The sequence below is a fragment of the Pteropus medius genome, unplaced genomic scaffold, assembly GCF_902729225.1.
Source record: "Pteropus medius unplaced genomic scaffold, Ma_sr-lr_union100, whole genome shotgun sequence".
Taxonomy (NCBI): Eukaryota; Metazoa; Chordata; class Mammalia; order Chiroptera; family Pteropodidae; genus Pteropus; species Pteropus medius.
In genome coordinates, this window is record NW_024349569.1 from 627,660 (window position 1) to 647,913 (window position 20,254).

The following is a 20,254-nucleotide window of genomic DNA, read 5'->3' on the forward strand; positions in this document are numbered from 1 at the left end:
TGCTAAGACTCGTTCATCTTATTCAAATATTTGAATGTTCCGTATGCCAGACGTGGTGCTGGATCCTAGGGAAACAACGGTGAGCAAGGCGGGCATAGTCAGCATTTCGGGACAGAAGAGCAACTTATAATGCAGTGTGAACTGGGAAGGCTGTTACACAGAACCAGCCTGATATGCTGTGTCTGTCTAGTCTGGTAGTTTTCCTTGATTACATCATGACAAAAAGGCAAATGAATGTTCTTTGGGCCTAGAGAGTGATCTAGTTGACATTTCTAAAGTTTAAAAGATATATACTGGAATTTGACAGATATAAAGACCTTGATATCCTAAATGTGAAGATTGTGTACCACATATTTTTTTTTTTTTAAATTCAGGCCTCTTCAGAGTTTCAGGCTTTTTGTCTAGTTTAAGAATTTTGTATAATAACAGTACAAAGTTTTCACAAAGATTAGATTCAGAATTTAGTATGGTGGAAATCTTATATAATGAAAATTATTTCCTAAAAATTCACTTTGCCCATAAAGCATAGCATGCATAATTTTTAATGTACAGTTATAAGTACAAAAGTTACTTTCTACACTAATGTAGTGTATGATTCTAAAGAAGTGGTTCCCAATGAGAGCTGATTTTGCTTCCCCACTCTCCACCTCCACAGAGGACATTAGCAATGTCTGAAAACACTTTTTGTCATTGACATGGTGAGAACTTGAAATAGTGACATGTAGTGTTGGAGGTTAAGGTCAGTATTTCTAGACCAGGACAAACGTAAGAGAGGTATAATCATAAGTTTGCTTGTAGCTCTTGTCATCCTATAAGTTTGTGTTCACAGCTGGTCTAATGTGTGAATCACTATTTTTTTAATTGTGAAATACACAATATAAAGTTTATCATCTTAACTATTTCTGAGTATACAGTTCAGTAGTGTTAAGTTGATTCATATTGTTGTGCAACCAATCTCCAACACTCTTTGCTTTGCAAACCTAGACTTTTATACCCATTCCACAACTTCCCATACTCCCTTCCACCCAGCCTTTAGCAACATCATTCTATTTTCTGCCTATGAATATGACTACTCTAGCTACTTTCTATAAGTGGTATCATATATATTTTTCTTTTTATGAGTAGTTTATTTCACTAGCATAAGGTTCATCTATGTTGTATGTCAGAGTTTCCTTCCTTTATAAGACTGAAAATATTCCATTGTATGTATATACCACATTTTGTTTATCCATTCATCTATTGATGGACACTTGGGTTGCTTCTCCCTTTTGGCTCTTAAGAATAATGCTGCAACGAACATGGATGTACAAATATCTCTTCAGGACCCTGCTTTTGATTCTTTTGGGAATATACCCAGAAGTGGAATTGCTGGATCATATGGTAGTTCTATTTTTAATTGTTTGAGGAACCACCACACTGTTTTCCATAGCAGCTACACCATTTTACATTCCCACCAACAGTACACAAGGGTTTCAATTTCTCCACATCTTCGCCAACACCTGTTTCTGTTGCTTTGCCTTTAATAGTAGCCCTCCTAATGGGTGTGGTGAGTCATTCATGTAAGTAAAAGCATTGTATATTTTATACAAATCTTATGAGTGGTATTGCAAGAAATGAGTTTTAGAAGAAAACTATGTCCTTCCATTGACACTTTTGAAACCTGATACTTGTTAGTAGATCTTAGGTTGAAAACTACCCCCAAAATGTTCCCTAGTGTTTCCTGGTGTTTGAATATTCACTATAGACTTAGAATTCTTTGTTGATACTACTAAACTTAATGTTTCTTATTTTTAAAACAATTCTTTAGATATCTATGATTATAAGAGTTGGAAGTATTTTAAGAGAGGAAAGGATAATCAGCTGTTTGCAGATTTCTTTTAAATCACAGCAATATATAGCAACATGGACAAGTAGGTATCATAGGCATCTCAAACATATTCAAGGCATGAAAAAGACAAAAAGCACTGAAAATAATCCTGAGTCAATGCCTTCTATTTCTAAGGAAGAAATAATACCAATGCTACACAAATGCCAATATTAGAAGGGCCTATTTTATGAGGCCAGGATTATCCTTATATCAAAAATTATGAGAATTAAAACCGAAGACCAATTTCTTTCTTGAACATAGTTGCAAAAATTCTTACAAGTATTAATAAATGAATTCCATCAATAGGAAAAAGATGATACATTGTGATCAAGTTGCATTGTTCCAGGGATACCAGGTTGTCTTCGTATTTGAAAATCAATGTGAATAACAAAAACCATATGTCAATAGATGCAGGAAAAGCACTCATAAAAACTCACTGAACTAGGACTAAAGGGGACATCTTCAACTTGATGAAGGACATCTGTGAAAAAACAGCTCACATTAAACAATGGTGAAAGACAAATGTTCTCCCCTTAACATAAGGAACAAGGCAAGGGTGCCACGCTTTCCAGCTCTATTCAGCATTGTACTGGAGTTTATAGCCATGCAACAACGCAAAGAGAAAGATGTAAGACATAGAGTTTGTAACAGAAGAAGTACAGTTATTCATTTACAGATGACATTGTCATCTATGTAGAAAATTCTAAAGATTCTATATGGCTTTTTTAAAAGTCTAGAACCAAAAAAATGTCTAGAACCAGTAAGTGAATTTAACAAGGTTATATGATCCAGGTCAGTATACAAAAACCAATATTTCTATGTTCTTTTCAAGTGTCCAGACTAGGTCCAAGATGTAGTTGTTTATGCTAAGCCCCATGCTTACCATATGCTAAGATTCAGCAAACCAAAACTTAACTTTCCATGCTCAGCTATATCAGAAAACGTAGGCCTAAGGCAACCAATCAGCACTTGCCCACTTAGCATAAATTAACCTAACCCAGCCCCAACACTTCCCTTTGCTCCATATAAAGAAAGTAATCCTGTTTTAACAAATTAACAAATAACTAGTATAACTTCCTTGTTCCTCACTTTTGTCTATGAAACCCTACCACTTTATACAACTCTTGGAAGCTCCTTTCTGTTTTCTAGACTGGATGCTTTCCAATTCATGAAGTGCTAAAGAAAAAAAAAACAGCCAACTAGATCAGGAAATTAAATGTCTTTGTCACCAGCAATGAACAGTTTGAAATTGCAAGTTAAAAATAATAGCATCAATAAACAAACATGCATAATTTCAATAAAATATGTGGGATACCTGTACACTGAAATATACAAAACATTACTGAGAAAACTAAGGCCTAAAAACAAAGATGTACCATGAAACCCAGATGTTCATGGGTTTGGATACCCTATTAGGATAACACTTCTTCCCCAAATTGGTAATATAGAATCAATGAAATCCAATCAAATCCCAGCCAGCTTTTGTCTTGTTTTTTCTTTTAGACCTTGACAATCCGATTGTAAAATTTGTAAGGATATGCAAAGGAACTAAAATAAGCCAAAACAATTTGGTAAAGAAAAAATAAGATTGGAAGACATACTTAAGCCACAGTAACAAATAGAAGATGGTATCAGCAAAGGTTCCAAGGAAGTTTAATAGGGAAAGGATAGTCTTTCCAAAAAATGGTGCATATCTAAATGCGAGAAAATGAATTGCAAACCTTCCGTCTCACTATATTCAATAATTAATTGAATATAGATGATGAAATGGATGATGAACCCTTCAATAATTTTATACTTAAAATTATAAAATCTATATAACAACTCTTGTGACCTTGGTTTAAGCAAAGATTTTCTAGATAAGACACTAAAAGCATGAACCATAAAAGAAAAAGTGGTAACTTGGACTTTATTAAAAATAAAAACCTTTTCTCCTGAAAAAAACATTAAAATGAAAACACCAGCCACAGACTGGCAAAACAGTATTGGTAAAGGATTTGTTTTTAGAATTTATTTTTTACATCTTTTAACAAAATAAGAAATTAAACAAATTAGAACTGGGCAAAAGATTTGAACAGGCACTCTGCCAAAGAAGATATCCAAAGGCAAATAAGCACATTAAAGTTCGTTGACACCATAAATCATTATGATTATGCAAACTAAAGTCACAGTGAGACACTATTCACTCTTCTAGTGGATGTGTATCCACTAGAACAGCTAAAATTAAAACATCTGACAACACGAAGTGACAAAAACCAAGTGAAGCATCTGAAACTGATTCATTGCTGGCAGAAATGCAAAATGGTACAGCCACTTTAGACAAACAGATGAAGCAAATGTATAGCTATTGTTTGCCCCAGTAATTCTACTCCTAGATATTTTTCAGGAGAAATGAAAGCATATGTCCCCATAATGACTTGTACGTGAATATTCATAGCAACTTTAATTATAATGATCTCAAACTGGAAACCACCAAATGTCCATCACCTGCTGAATTGATATACAAATTGTGGCTTAGCCATACAATGAATCACTGGTAATTAAAAAGGGAATGAACTACTGATATAAGCAGCAAGGATGACTCTCAAAAGCATTATGCTAAGTGGAAGAAGCTAGACCAAAAGAGACTACATGTAATATCATTCTATTTGTATGGCCTTCTAAAAAAGGCAGAACTGTAGTGATTGAAAGGAGATCAGTAGTTTCCAGGGGCTTAAGGTGGGGTGAGTGGATTGGCTGACTGCAAAGATGCGCAATTCGGAGGTGATAGAAATGCTTTATATCTTAATTGTGAAAATTACATTTGTCAGACCTGAAACAACACGCAAAATGGGTAAATTGGTATATAAATTACATCTCAGTAAATCTAATTTTTTTCTTAAATATACATTAAGTTTTCTGATTGCTGACTTTTTTTTTATAGTTGGGGGTATAAGCCTTTGGTCTATAATTATTATAGAAAAAGAGCTCTGCTTGACACAAATGTACAAATGAATGCTTCAAATACAGAAAGCAATCTGAAGATTGTTTTGCACCTAAGTATATCTTTATTTAAGTGTGATTGTAAGAATACTACAGTTTCTCAGAATACCAGGAATAATTTCTGCATTTTCTATGAGCACTGTATTCGGTTCAATGTTATATTTCTGTTTAATCTTCCTTATTTAATTGGGTAGATTCTGTGCCAAGTATATACACGTCATTCCAGTCAGAATAAACTATCTCTTGACTATACCTGATGGAATCAGGACTTGAAGGGCTATTGCTCAAAAAAGAAAAGAAAGTACTTTACATTTACATTTCATAAGTGGAATCAGGCGTTAGTCTAGTAAAATTTGTATCTTCATAAATATTTTCATATGGAGAATATTCTGGTATTCCCATTTCCTCTGACATAGCTGCATAGTCATATATTTTTTTCTGTGCTTGCTCAAGCCTGAAACCTAGAGAGGAATGACAAATGTTTAGAAAGATGCCAGATGTGATAAGATACAGACTCATCCAATATACTATCACATGCCAGGGTAGGGGCCTCTCCACATTCCTTTTCATTACTCTCAAGGGACTTGGTAGTGAACAAAACAGACAACTCTCTGCCCTCAAGTGAAGACAGTTACCTAAAATTGTACTCTGGAAGGCCACCAACTCCATTAAATCCCCGGAGTAGAGTGTTTGAGAAATAAGCGAGAGGCCAGTGCTGGCGGGGTGTTTGGGAGGGAGTGAGAGGGACAGTGCGACATGATAGGGGTGGAAAGCTAGGCCAGGGCCAGAGCCAGAGGCCATGATAAAGTTAGGATTTTATCCCCAGCGCCGGGGAGGCTCTTGAGCTAGGCTGCCTCAGTTCAAAATCTTGGCCCTCACAGGAACTGACTGTGAGACCCTGAGCAAGTAACTTGGCATCTCTTTGTCTGCTTATCTGTAAAATGCAAATAACAGAACCTGACTCATTGGTTTGTTCTGAAGATCAAATGAGTTAATTTTATAAAGCACATTACGACAGCACTTCCACATTGTAATTGCTAAAGAATAGTTTGTTATTTAATTGTGTCGATTTAAATTTGTAAGACATCGCTATCTGTTGTGTGGAGAACGGACTGGAGAGGTATGAGCTTGGAGGCTGTCGCAGAAGGCTGCAGAGGGCCGATGGCAACTTGGACTGTGGTGGTAGCATCGAGTTGGAAATAAATGGGTAGGTTAAGGCTAATGGCAACATTTATAGAGTACGAATTATGTACCAGGCACTGGTCTAAGCACTTTACACATTTTACCTCTCGTTACCTCACAATAATCTATGAGCCCGGTGCTATTGTTATTCTCATTTTACGGAGGGAGAAAACGGAGTTAGCAACTTGCCCAGGCTCACACAGCCAGTAAACAGGAGAGCTCAAAACCAAGACCAGGCAGTCTGAACCAACACTTCTCAACTGTAAACTCTCTGCTTTACTGTCTGTCATAGATGACAGCAGGACAGACTCATACACTTCGATTATGTAATAACCATAATTAGATTCTAGCTATGTTAGAATTATTGATATTTCTGGGGTAGGATGATATGCTTCTTCAACACACTATCACTTTCGGCTTCTCGATATTGAGGACTACTGATGGAACAATAGTGGCATAGAACCTGAAAAACATATCTAACTTTTTGAGGCATTTATTTAGCAAAGTGAAGTTTGCTCATTAAAAATTATTACTGAAACCATGAGATATGCAACTTTCTTTTAAAAAAAGATTCATTTAAAAAAGTTTTTATCAAACCCTACTTAAAACAGAAAATTTCCTCCTATTTCCAAATAATAGTCTTACCTATAAAGGCATAAGTGACTTGGCAAATTTTTCTATATCTATACGCTGTGCAGGGTGCTGCAATGTTAGGTGCTTAGAAATGTGTACATGTGTGGAATGTATCATTTTTGTTCACAAGAATTTCCCATAAAGTATTGCTATAAATCACCTACTTTTGATGTTAGCTGAAGAGTTGCTTGTAGCAATTTCCTTCCAGTTGGCAATATACCTAAGCACATTACATGGACATTCATTAAATTGGTTTACTAGTAAGTAATAAATTGATTCATTAGCACATGCTTAGACTACTTCTACAATTCCACTTTCTCCATGAAATCTTAGATTAATGGTGACAAATTCACTAGTCCAAATGTTTAATTCTTATGACTTTCCCACTCCACGTAGCTCTCACACACCTAAAGCAACCCCTAGGACAAGGAGTTGGGGAAGATAAAAAATGGTGCCACCATCTACCACGTTAGTGCCCTTTGGTCTCCCTCCAGCAACCTCTCCTCATCTTATCCTGTTCTACTCCTGCAAGATCATGTCCTCAGTTGACTGCCTACTAAGATGTTAGTTAACATACAATACAATATACAGATGACATATTAGTGAATTGTACCCTGGAAACCTATGTAATTTTATTAACCAATGCTACCCCAATAAATTTAACTTAAAAGTATTAAAAATAGGGAGAGAGAGAGAGAGAGAGAGAGAGAGAGAGAGAGAGAGAGAACGAACAAAGATGTACAAAAAACTATGAGAGGAAAATAGGAGAAAACAACAACAAAAACTTTCTCCTTGGTTCTGGATTGCCATGTCAATGACAATTTAAAGCAGAGCAATGGTGCTGTCTTGCAGTGTCCAGTAAACATAAGAGGTCACATTTAAGTAGAGCACATGCAGCTGCCACCTCAGTTCCCTAAACAGAGACTGAAATAGGGAGACGAGGGTAACCTGAGAAGAGGGAGAACAAGGAAGGACAAGATATGATGAGCTAGGAAGATGAAGGAACTCTCCAAGAGTCAGGTTTCCTGTTATTTGTTCTGTTTCATTTTAGGCAGCGTATTTCCCTTTCCCAAGCCCTCCTTTCTTCCAACTGCACCCAAGAAATCAGGTCAGAGCAGGTGCCAAAAGGGAGCTGGCAGAGAAAGGGTGAGGAGGATTAGAATTATCGTTTGATTCAGAAAATACTGTGACTTTCCAAGTATTTATTTACCCCACTTGAATTACTTTTGTTAACTTTATGCTTCTGAAGTTTTTTTATTTTAGAAAGATATATATTATCTAACAGTATTTAATTGTCATAAAGGGCTGTGTCTAAAGTAGGCCCCTTCTTACACTCCTACCACTTGTTGCTCCATGAACTTTATTCTGTGGCATTAAATGGGACATGCTGGGTCACTGTTAAATGGGAAGATGCCGGGTAACAGCAGGCAGTACAACCCTATCCCAGGATCTCTTAGTAGACAATTTAATCTGGCTTGACCCTAAATTTAGGTAGACTTTGTGCTTTCAGTGAGTCATTCAGGATCACTGTGAAGATTTGGATGTCTATCGCCCTGCTTCCTTGGATTTATATACTGAAAGGTTTTCATTTCACTTTCAAGGAATCAAGATTAAGGACTTTAAATCCATTGGATGCTGATTCCTGACACTCTGGAGTTCAAACATATGCCACATTTAATTATGGCTGATCACTGACCCAGCTTTACCTGATATTGATGTGAGTTTATTTAATTATTTAAAAAGAACTTCTCATAAAGAACATACCAGCAGTAACTGATAAAAAAAAAATCTAAGTTTTACAAATAGAAGCAAAAGTCTGATGATAGCATTACTATGCAGCTTATATCATAGAACTGATCTGTGTTTCTCACTAAGAAAATTCTGGAAGTTTTTAGATAATAATTGCAGAATAATGCATATGTGGAATCTATAATGAATCCCTCGGGAGCACAAATTTAATATCTTAATGGTCTGGGGAAAGTTCCTAGCCAGAGAGGCCACATAATTACATGTTTTATAAATCAAAGGAACAGCTTCAGATATAGAAATTACCCATCACACTCATAGGCAAAGATTTCTTGCCAACACAGTTAATAGGATATCAGGAAATTATCTAAGATAGCCCAGCTGCTGATCACTTTAACAGGTTATGTCAAAATTCACTTGTAGTTTGAAAAATACGAAGATCCTGGAAGAGGAACAATCATCTTGATAGAGAATATGCAGCTGAAGATCCAACAGTATGAATGACAGCGGCAGTCACGGTAGCCATCATGTGGCATTGTGGGCAACTCGATTGCGATGCAGGGTTTGTTTTACATGCTAAGTGCTCGCAGTAACATATCCCTAGATGCTGCAGAATTTGCAACAGTACTCGTCAGTGTCCTTGAGTCCAAGAGTGAAGTTGGCTCTATCCATTTTTTAAAATTATAATAATACTGTACTCAGTTGATATCGTTGCAATGTGCATCTTCAGATGTGCATGGCTTCTTCCCAGGAGAGTAGCCATCTGTCATAACAAGAGGCTAGCACAAAAGCCTTTGGGGAAGAAACTGGTTTGTATCACTCAGTGTCAGTGTTCAACACATTTCTGTAATCCTAATGATCTATTTTGCCCATAAATTTTGAAGGATACTCTCCAAGGAATTAGTGGCTAACAATTCTCCTAAAGAAAACATCAGACTCTGAAATTTTCATCAAACAGGGGATCATCAAGCCAGTTGCAAACATTTAGATATTAACAGGAAAGCAGACTATGGAGACCATAAGTGCACCGGGAAGAAGGTGCTTACACTTGAGGGCTGCAGTTAGTTGGGGGAAGGTCTTTGCAAAGTTTGGTCTTGCCTGAGACAATCAGTAGGTTGGGGTTAGTAACGCTACTGAAATATTCCCAAATAATCATGCGGGATTCTATTTGAAATTTTTGTCGTTCAGAGCTCAATAGAAAAACCTGCTTTCTAAGAATTCAAAGTTAGTGCCAAATTATGATGATGCCTGAGACTAAACTAATAGAAGTTGTACATAATTTTGAAACATGAAGTATGTGTATTTTTAAAAATGGAAAATTTCAGTTAGTCTTACCATATCAAACCTAGGTGTATTCATCCATATAGAGTATATGATACAAAAAACCACTTCGAATCTTTTTTTCACAAAGAGAAGCCATTAAGAATCTTAAATCAATTACCAGTGAAGGGTGTTGGTGGATGACAGTGGGGGAAAGTCTTAGGTAGACTGAAATGTTGGTTTATTTCTTCCCTTTGAACTTAACTTATTTTTTTGTATTCCAACAGCTTGCTGGCTGTTTGCTTGAATTAGCCAACTTGTATAAGGAAAAGGCAGAGCGGGATTTTGAAAGCTCACCTGAAACAATTCACTATCCTGCCCTCAGAAGATCATTCAAAATGAACCTCCCCTACCTCTCTCTCCCTTTCTTCCCTCCATTCTCTATCTAGAAACTTTTACTCTTAGAGAAAATAAGTGAAGTGTAGCATTACAGTGCTTTTCTTTGAATTCCATTTCTTGCATCATTATTACCATCTGTATTTATTCAGTGTCTCAGAAATCACTGACAGGCTGTCTATAGGGAATCTCAGTACTATGGTCTGGACAAGATATTGGGGTTATGGAACCATAACAATCTCTTTTTATTATTTATTTATTAAAAAATATTTTAGAGTATGTGTTATGGATAATTATTTCTTTATTTCTTATCTTTCCTTTTTAACTTTCTAATAGATCTTTCCTATCAATATCTTTTTTTCTTTCATTCTTGTTTTCCTTCTTTCTTAGTCATTCTTTCCCTTTTTTCTCCTTTTTTCACTATCCTCTTCTCTGAGCCCTCTTGGATTCTTTTTCCTGTCCTGTTGTTCAGTGAAAATCAACTTGATTTTTCCTATCCCATTTTCTTATCTCTCTTCCTAATTTCTTCTTTTTTCTTATGTTTCTTTACTTACACCATCTTCATTTGAATTTTTCTGCCTCTTCATCCATGCAATATTCACATTCATTATTGTAGCTGAGTAAATATTCAATATTTTTAAAAGCTTTATTGAGATATAGTTCACATATGCATTTCACCTATGTAAAGTATATTAATTCCGTGGCTTTTGGAGTATTCACAGAGTTGTGCATCCACCATCACGATCAATTTTAGAATATTTCATTACTTCAAAAAGAAACTCTGCACCCCTTAGCCATAACCTCCCAATCCCCATCATTTTCCCAGTCCTAGGCAACCACTAATCTACATTCTACCTCTATAGATTTGCCTATTCTGGACATTTTATACAAATGGAATTATACAATATGTGGTCCTTTTTGGTTGGCTTCTTTCACTTATCAGGTTCGTCAATATTGTAGCATATATTAGCATTTCTTTTTATTGCAGAATAATAGTCCATTGTACAGATATACCACATTTTATTTATCCATTCATCAGCTGATGAATATTTGGGTTGTTTCTACTTTTTGCTTATATTGTGAATAATGCTGCTATGAACATTCATATACAAGTTTTCACATGGACATGTATTTTCATTTCTCTTGTCTATATACTGAGAAGTGGAATTGCTGGATCATATGGCAACTCCATCTTTAACCATTTGAGAAACTGCTAGATTGTTTTCTAAAATGGCTGCACCATTGTACATTCCCACTAGCAATATATATGGGTTCTAATTTCTCTACATCTTTGTCAGCACTTAATACTGTCTTCATAATTATAGCCATTTTAGAGGTCCTGAAGTATGATCTCATTGTGGTTTTAACTTGCATTTCCCTGATGGCTATATTGAATATTTTAAATTTTTCATCACACAAAAAATCCTAAAGATGTTTTCCAAGGGCCATAGTATATCACTGAAAAATTATAACTATTTAATATCTCATATGGGAAGATAAGGGACTACAGATTGAGGAAATTCTTTGTAGTATTAATTTCATGTTCTTAGCTTTGTTTCTAAATCCCAAAATAAAAAGTAAAGCAGATTTAGACTAAGGCATAAAAATAAAGTCTGGCAATAAAAAACACTTGTCTAATTTTTTTCTACTTTTAGATAATCCTGTTTTTTAAATCTTTCTCCCTTATTTATTCTTTTTTCTTCCTAAACAAGTAATAAATACTCATTTTGTGGGGAGGAGATTATGTTTGTGGCCCCTAGATTCATCATGAGAGTGGGAAATATTAGAAAGAAAAATAAATGATGCTTGCTTGCCCTTGCTCCCCAAGAATAGCAACATGTATTTACTCTTCAAAGTTCAGTGTATTTGTCCAGTTCAGCACTTCATCCACTTCCCATTCCATCACAGAATCTACTCCACCATCTTCGATAGCTTTTATTAGCCCTTTTGTTGCTGTGTGAATTAAACCGATAGTTGTACTGTCTGTTGACTTAGCCTCCAGGTTTCCTGAGTAGTACCTAAACAAAGGAAAGGAAGAGAAACACAAATCCATTGGAATAGGTGATTATTGGTAGATATAGAAAATATATATTGTTGCCATAAAACTATTTAAATATTAAACCAAATTTTCATTCTATTTAATTCAAATACATCTAAACCAAGTTCTATGTGATGGGATCTTTTGGAAAAAAACAAAGCAGCTTAATCAACCACACTAACCAAAGAAGCCTCATTTCAAAATTACCTCTCAGTAAGTTGAATTTTTGATACAAAGAAAAACTAAATTATTACATCACTGAATCATAGAATTATAAAATCAAAGAATCTTGGAGACCAAATAATTAGCCTGCTTGTTTTATAGATAAGGAAATAAATCTTGGAAGAGTTGAATAACTTTTACAAGATCACATGGCTAATGGCAAGTAGGAAGAGGGAAGGAAAGGAGCAAAAGGAAAGAGAAGGAGGGGAAGAGGTAACGGGAAGAGAGATATTGGCATCTCTTTTTTTGTGTCAGGTACTTTTCATACACTATCTTACTTAATTCTCTTTAAAAAGACACAGCCATTTGTGACAGCTATTTTGATTCCCATTTTATGGATGAGGAAATTGAAACTTAGAGAAATTAAGAAATTATTCAAGATCATGTGTGTAGTAAATATATATCAGGGCCAGTAATTCTAATCTGACTCCAAGTCCAGCCTTCTGTAGCACTGTTATATCTTATATTAGTCTGAGCACATAAATTAATGCACCCACCAAACATGAGCTGAGTGAGTAGACAGAGGTAAGTAGTCTTTACCAAGAATACAGTATTATAAGATATACCGTGGTATTCCATTTTAAAGGTTAACCTATTCTGACATTGTATTTATTTATTAACTTGACACTCATTTATTAGAAAGCAGCACAGTGGTGTTGTAAAGCTAGGATTTGGTATCAAACTATCTGGCTTTGAATCTTGCTTTGAATCTTGCTTTGAATCTGTGATTTACTAGCTATATAACTATTGTAGAATAATCTGGCCTTTCTGGGCATTGGTATCCTCTTAAAATGGTAATCATAATACTACTTCCTCCTAGCTTTCTCCATAGTTTTAGAAGTTTAAATCCCTGTGAAGCATTAAAAACAATGACTGGCATATAGTAAGCATTTAATTAAAAAAAAAAAAAGGCTTATATAATCCTGAGTGGCAAGGGATACAACAGTGACAAGATGTGTCCCCACCCTCATGAAGTTTCTGTCAGATTTTAAATGCGTAATGATCCATGAGAGCTAATGCATTTTATAGAAGCAGGAACATGCCTTTTGATTTATATCGATTAGTAAGAGCATAAATGGTAAGAAAGTAGAATTTCATAATTTTTCTATAGTTCTTTATTTACTTATTCATTTAATAACTATTTCTTGAGTATCCACTGTTTGCAAAGCAATCTGCACAGAGGTGAAATTCCTTCATGGAACTTGCAATTTTCCACTTCTATACTCTATTCCTCAACATAATTGGCACTAAATATATATGTATTGAATTAATGAATAAGTAAATAAGTGATGGTACCCACTGACCCAGATTTACTAACAAATGCTCATGCCACAACAAAAATGCATTTAGAAAGCAGAAACTTCTGGAAGACTGGGGTGAAAACGTTTTTTATGAGTTTCTCCATGTTTTACCTTCCCAAATATACAAACACTTAAGAGCAAATGTGGAAACCTGAGTGACATGCCTTTTACAACAGCGATATACAACTATTCAGATATCTATTTTTGTCCTCAGACTTTGTTTTTAAAGAGAGTTATAATACTTATTCCAGGAATTTGTTTTAAACTATTTAAAAGTTAGTATTTATAGTTAAACGGGCTTCAAGAGTAATAAAACAACAACAGGTTAGCACATTGGGACAGAATTTCAAATACAATGGAGATCAAAAATAAAGATCACTTTACAATAGTCATAACTTGCTTTATAAATAAATGAGTGGTATTTTACAAAGAACACAAAAGGAATATGAAATTTGACTTTATAGATAATGTTGCAATATATTCACTTTAAAATGATCTCATATTCTTTCTAAACTAGAAAACTTAAAGAGAAAGAACATTATAGAAATGTATTTCTGAATATCATGTTAGAGAGAGAAGTTAAAATGCAGAGACCTAGTAAGAATCAAGGTTGAAATTGGAAAGGAGGCCGAGGAGGGCTGAGACCTGTAGGACACAAGAAAGAAAAGGATGTAAAAATCAGAATACTTTTAGCAAGACAGATGTAAAAAATATCAAGATTTGTTGATTTTGTTAACTGTTGATTCTCAGCAAGTCATATGGAAGAGTGTTTAGATGTCTTCAGTGAATAAAGCACACAAAGTTTTTCATTCATCTCCTGCAAACTTACAAAAAGGAAACTACACCCAGTCATAAAATGCATTCTTTCAATAAGCAACACACATTAATTAAACATCTACTATGTCTGAAGCTCTTTGTTAATAAATAGAACAGAGTCCCTGATCTTTAGGGGCTCAAAGTCTAGTGAAGGTGGCAGACAAATATACAGATAATTGTGAAAACAAACAAATATAAAAAAGATCTATGGGGCACATCCAAAGGAAGTGCCTAACTTTGTCTAGGTAAGGCAAGAAGGCTTCAGTAGGAGAGATCTGAGCCAACTATCAAAAGATGAAGATCTTGTTGCAATGCAGCTGAGCCAGAAAGGGTCAAACTAGGAGAGAGGGAACATCATGTGGCATGTAAGTAACAGGGAGCCCTTAATTGTTTCAGGTAAAAAAAAAAAAAAGTTTAATTTGTGTTTTAGAAACATCATGTCAATGTTTAACACAGAAATGGGGAAGAAATTAGAGCAAAGAGACCAATTAGAAGGATTCCTCGGATGAGGTCGAGATGAGAACAACGAGCTGCTGCAGTGGGAGAGAAATGTCATAACTGGGAGATACTTTGGAAGCAGATTTAATAGGACCCGATAACAGATTACACATAGGAATTTATGAAAGGTAGGAAGTCTAGGATAATCCTTACATTTCTGGCTGAAACAACTGGGTAAATGATGGGGTTATAAACTGAGCCCAGGAGGAATACTGACAAAAAACTTTTATGATGGACCCATTCAGTTTGAGATGGAAACATCTATATAAATAAAAACAGACAGTTATGGATGAGGATTGTTTTGAAAGTAAACAGAGAAAGAAAGAAGAAATATAATAGATTATTATTCATGTGTGTTAGTTTATCACCAGGTGTCTCCCAGCTGGCGCTGTCCCTGAGCTTAAGCAACTCATACCACCATTCTCAAAGCCAATTTTTTCTAGGCGATGGCACGTATGGTGAGTGTATTCTGTTATTCTGAAATCATTACCACACTTCCTTTGAGAAATGGTTAGAAGAAATGTTATAGGAATAAAATGATGATGGATAAGGTGTTCTGTAATGATATTGCTGAAAGAAGTAATGCAGGCAGAGAAACAAAATACATATCTAGAATATTTATCACTGTGAAGACAAGGGATGCTTCCTCCCTTATGAGAAGAGTCAGTGTAATCAGCCTGTCACCAGGTAGCCAGCATACGCCATTACTGGGGACAAAGCAATAGTATTTGGTGACTACATGTCCAGAACAGCCTCGATGAGGGAAAGACCACGTTTATGACTCCACATATAGCTGCCATCCCTATAACCAGCACCACTTTATACATGGCTCCACTGAGAAACCACTGAGGTGGCCAGGGAAAAAAGCTGACACCTATTGAATCACCTTGTCCGTCTGATTACTGAGAGCTTTCTGCCTCTAGAAGCTCTTTGGAGGGCATTCATGAGGGCATAAATATGCTCTGTGCCCAACATTCTGAGTGCACCTCTTCCCAGACCTAATAACCAATTTTTCAATTTAATTCTTTCCAAGTCTCTGATCAGCTGAGCAACTATTAGCTACTGCCCTTCTTTGTGAGTGAGAAAACCAGATGTATCACCTCTAGTTGTGCTCATGGGCCAAGTAAGGGATTATAGTCTAGTGACTGTCCATTTTTGGATGGTGCCAACATCCTGTGCAGATCTATGGTAAATTAGACCCAATATATTATCCCTCTGTTAACCTGTCACAGGTGACTCCCTGTTAAAGCTGGAAGTATGGAGACCAAGCAGAGACAATGTAGCATAAGTAGGTGCTGAAGGAGTTTGAGCCACCTGCTCATGCAGCTTATCTTGACCTTCTGGACTTTCTCAGACCCATTCTCATCTATTCCACATCTATTTTATACTGAAATAATGCTGTGTACACTAAGTTTGGTGGTTCAGTGGATTAGATAAAAGCCTGCTCAGTTCATAATCACATAGCATTTATTAGCCTATTGTCAAGCATCCAAGCTCCACCAGGGTCCAGTACCGATTTTCAAATGGAGAATAGTTTGGACCGAAGAAAGCATTATCTTTACTCTTAAACCCTAGAGGTCTGTGCTGTGATCCTATTAGGACTCTTTAGAGGTTCCATACAGTATTTCACTGTCTGCCACAGACATGTCTAATACTGTTGGGATTCTAGGCCATAAAACCCAACTCATATGGCAGCTCGACCACACTGTGGACATGCTGGAGTGTGGTAGCCTTATTAGGTCACCTAGTAAATAGGTTGGAGCAGCATGCCCAGATTTGTCACATTTTACATCCCACATACAGAGAGGCTCTCTAAGTGTTGTGTGCCTTCAGGGTGGATGATGCAAGGAATAGTAACTTGTCTCTTACTTTACAAAGAATATCCCCAAATGTCTGTAAGCTCCAGCTATGGGGCAAATGCTTAACATTTTGCAAAGTTTATCTCTTCTTCTGGATTTGTCATATTAAATAATCCAGGAAGTTGTTATTTTCTTATTTTTTTCATTTCTTTTTTTAATTAAGTTTATTGGGATAACATTGGTTAATACAATTATATAATTGTATAATTTTCAGGTGTACATTATAATTTGACATCTGTATAGTCTATTGTGTGTTTACCAACCAAAGTCCAGTTTCCTTCAGCTACCATGTATTTGATCCCCTTTACCCACTTCACCTTCCCTGAACCCCCCTATATATGATCCCCTATACCCTGTCTACCTCTTCTCTCCTCCCCCGCCCCTACTCTCTGGTAACCACTAGTCCATTGTCCATGTCCCTGAGTCTCTGTTTGTCCTGTTTATTTGTTGCTTTTAGGATTATATCCCACATAAAAGTAATACTTTGTGATTTTTTACTTTTTCAATAAAGCTTATTTCGCTTAGCATGATTATCTCTAGGTCCATCCAGGTTGTCGCAAATGGCAATATTTCATCTCTTCTTATGGCTGAGTAATATTCCATAGTATATATGTACCACAGCTTCTTTAGCCAATCACCTATTGTAGGACACTTCAGTTGTTTCCATGTCCTGGCCACTGTGAATAATGCTGCTATGAACCCTGGTATGCAAATATCTTTATGGTATAGGTTTTCAAGTCTTTGGGGATAAATATCCAGTAGAGGGATTGCTGGATCATATGGTAGATCAATTCTTAGTTTTTTAAGGAACCTCCATACTGTTTTTCATAGTGGCTGTACCAATTTGCAGTCCCACCAGCAGTGTATGAGGGTTCCTTTTTCTCCGCATCGTCTCCTGCATTGTTATTACATGTCCCTTTGATTATAGCTATTCTAACAGGTGTGAGGTGTATCTCATCATGGTTTTGAATTGCATTTCCTAATAGCTAGCGATGTGGAGCATCTTTTTATATATTTGTAGGTCATTTGTATGTCCTTTAGGGAGAAGTGTCTGTTCAGGTCCTCTGTCCATTTTTTGATCGGATCATTTGTTTTTTGTTGTTATTGAGTCGTATGAGTTCTTTGTATATTTTGGATATTAAGCCCTTATCAGAGGTGTTGCTTGCAAACCGGATGGTTGTCTCTTTACCTTGTTGACAATTTCTTTTGCTGAGCAGAAGCTTTTTAATTTGATGTAGTCTCATTCATTTATTTTAGCTTTTACTTCCCTTGCCTTTGAGGTCAAATTCATAAAATCCTCTTTAAGTCCAAGGTCCTTGAGTTTAGTTCCTATGTTTTCTTCTATGTAATTTATTGTTTCAGGTCTTATATTCAGGTCCTTAATTCATTTTGAGTTAATTTTGGTGTGTGGTGATAGACAACAGTCTAGTTTCATTATTTTGCAGGTGGCTTTCCAGTTTTTCCAGCACCATTTATTGAAGAGGCTTTCCTTTCTCCACTGTACATTTTTGGCTTTTTTGTCGAAAATTATTTGCCCATGTAAATATGGGTTTACTTCTGGACTCTCGATTCTGTTCCACTGGTCCATGTGTCTGTTTTTCTGCCAATACCATGCCGTTTTGATTACTGTCGCTTTGTAGTATAATTTGAAGTTGGGCCAAGTGATGCTTACAGCCACGTTCTTTTTTCTCAGGATGGCTTTGGCAATTTGGGGTCTTTTGTACTTCCATACAAATCTGATGTTTTTGTTCTATTTCTTTAAAAAATGCCAATGGGATTTTGATGAGGATTGCATTAAATCTGTATAATCCTTTAGGTAATATGGTCATTTTAACTATGTTGATTCTTCCAATCCAAGAACATGAAATATCTTTGCATTTCTTTGTATCTTTTTTGATTTTTTTTAATAGGGCCTTGTAGTTTTCATTATATAGGTCCTTCACATGTTTCGTTAAATTTATACCTAGATATTTTATTCTTTTTGTTGCAATTGCAAAAGGAATTATTTTTTCAACTTCTTTTTCTGACGCTTCATTATTAGAGTATAGGAACGCTATGGATTTTTGAACATTGATTTTGGATCCAGAGAATTACTGTATTTGCTTATTGTTCCTAGTAGTGTTCTTGTGGAGTCTTTAGGGTTTTCTATATAGAGAATCATGTCACCCACAAATAGTGACAGTTTGACTTCTTTGTTTCTTATTTGGATGCCTTTTATATCTTTCTCTTGTCTGATTGCACTCTCTAGGACCTCCAATGTTATATTGAGTAAGAGTGGCGAAAGTGGACAGCCTTGTCTTGTTCTTGATTTTAGAGGGAAGGTTTTTAGTTTTTCACCATTAAGTATAATGTTGACTGAGGGTTTATCATATATGGCCTTTATGATGTTAAGGTACTTTCCTTCTATACCAACTTTGTGAGGTGTTTTGATCATAAATGGATGCTGTATCTTGTCGAAGGCTTTTTCTGCATCTATGGATATGATCATATGATTCTTATTTTTTAATTTGTTTATGTGGTGTATCACATTGATCGATTTGCTTATGTTGAACTATCCCTGTGCTCCAGAAATGAAGCCCACTTGATCGTGTCGTATAATCTTTTTAATATGTTACTGTATTTGGTTCACTAGTATCTTATTTAGGATTTCTGCATCTGTGTTCATGAGAGATATTGGTCTATAGTTTTCTTTTTTTGTATTATCTTTACCAAGTTTTGGTATCAGAGTAATATTGGCTTCATAAAATGAGTTGGGAAGGATTGCCTCCTCTTCGATTTTTTGGAAGAGTTCGAGGAGAATAGGTATTAAATCTTCTTTGAATATTTGGTAGAATTCACTGGTGAAGCCATCTGGTCCTGGACTTTGACTTTTTGGTAGGTTTTTGATGATTGTTTCAATTTCCATGCTGCTGATTGGTCTATTTAGATTTTCCAGTTCCTCTTGATTCAGTCTAGGAAGGTTGTATTTTTCTAAGTACTGGTCCATTTCCTCTAGGTTATTAAATTGAGTGTTATATACTTTTGCATAGTATTCTTGTATGACCCTTTGTATTTCTGCGATGTCAGGCATAATTTCCCCTCTTTCATCCCTGATTTTGTTTATTTGTGTCCTTTATCTTTTTTCCTTAGTGAGTCTAGCCAGGGGTTCGTCAATTTTATTAACCTTCACAAAGAACCAGCTCTTTGTTGCATTTATTTTTTCTATTGTTCTTTTGTTTTCAATTTCATTTATTTCTGCTCTAATTTTGATGCTTTCTTTCCTTCTGCTGACTTTAGGCTTCATTTGTTCTTCCTTTTCTAGTTTTTAAAGATGAAGCGTTAAGTTGTTTATTTGGGCTCGTTTTTGTTTTTGGAGGTAGACCTATAATGATATGAACTTTCCTCTTATGACCGCTTCTGCCGTGTTCCAAAATTTTTGATATGTTGTACTAGGATTATCATTTGTTTCTATGTA

General features: G+C 35.7%; 1 protein-coding gene across 1 annotated transcript in view; it reads right to left on the reverse strand.

The window, feature by feature from the left end:
* Positions 1-3,702: 3,702 nt before the first annotated feature.
* CUNH11orf65 (chromosome unknown C11orf65 homolog) overlaps positions 3,703-20,254 on the reverse strand; it is a 50,755-nt gene continuing 34,203 nt past the window's right edge. Inside the window, exons 7-9 of the mRNA XM_039883172.1 lie at positions 11,914-12,084; positions 6,829-6,884; positions 3,703-5,310 (exon numbers count right to left, since the gene is read on the reverse strand). Coding sequence (XP_039739106.1) covers positions 5,162-5,310; positions 6,829-6,884; positions 11,914-12,084 — 376 coding nt within the window. The 3' untranslated portion in view covers positions 3,703-5,161. The remainder of the gene's footprint in view (positions 5,311-6,828; positions 6,885-11,913; positions 12,085-20,254) is intronic.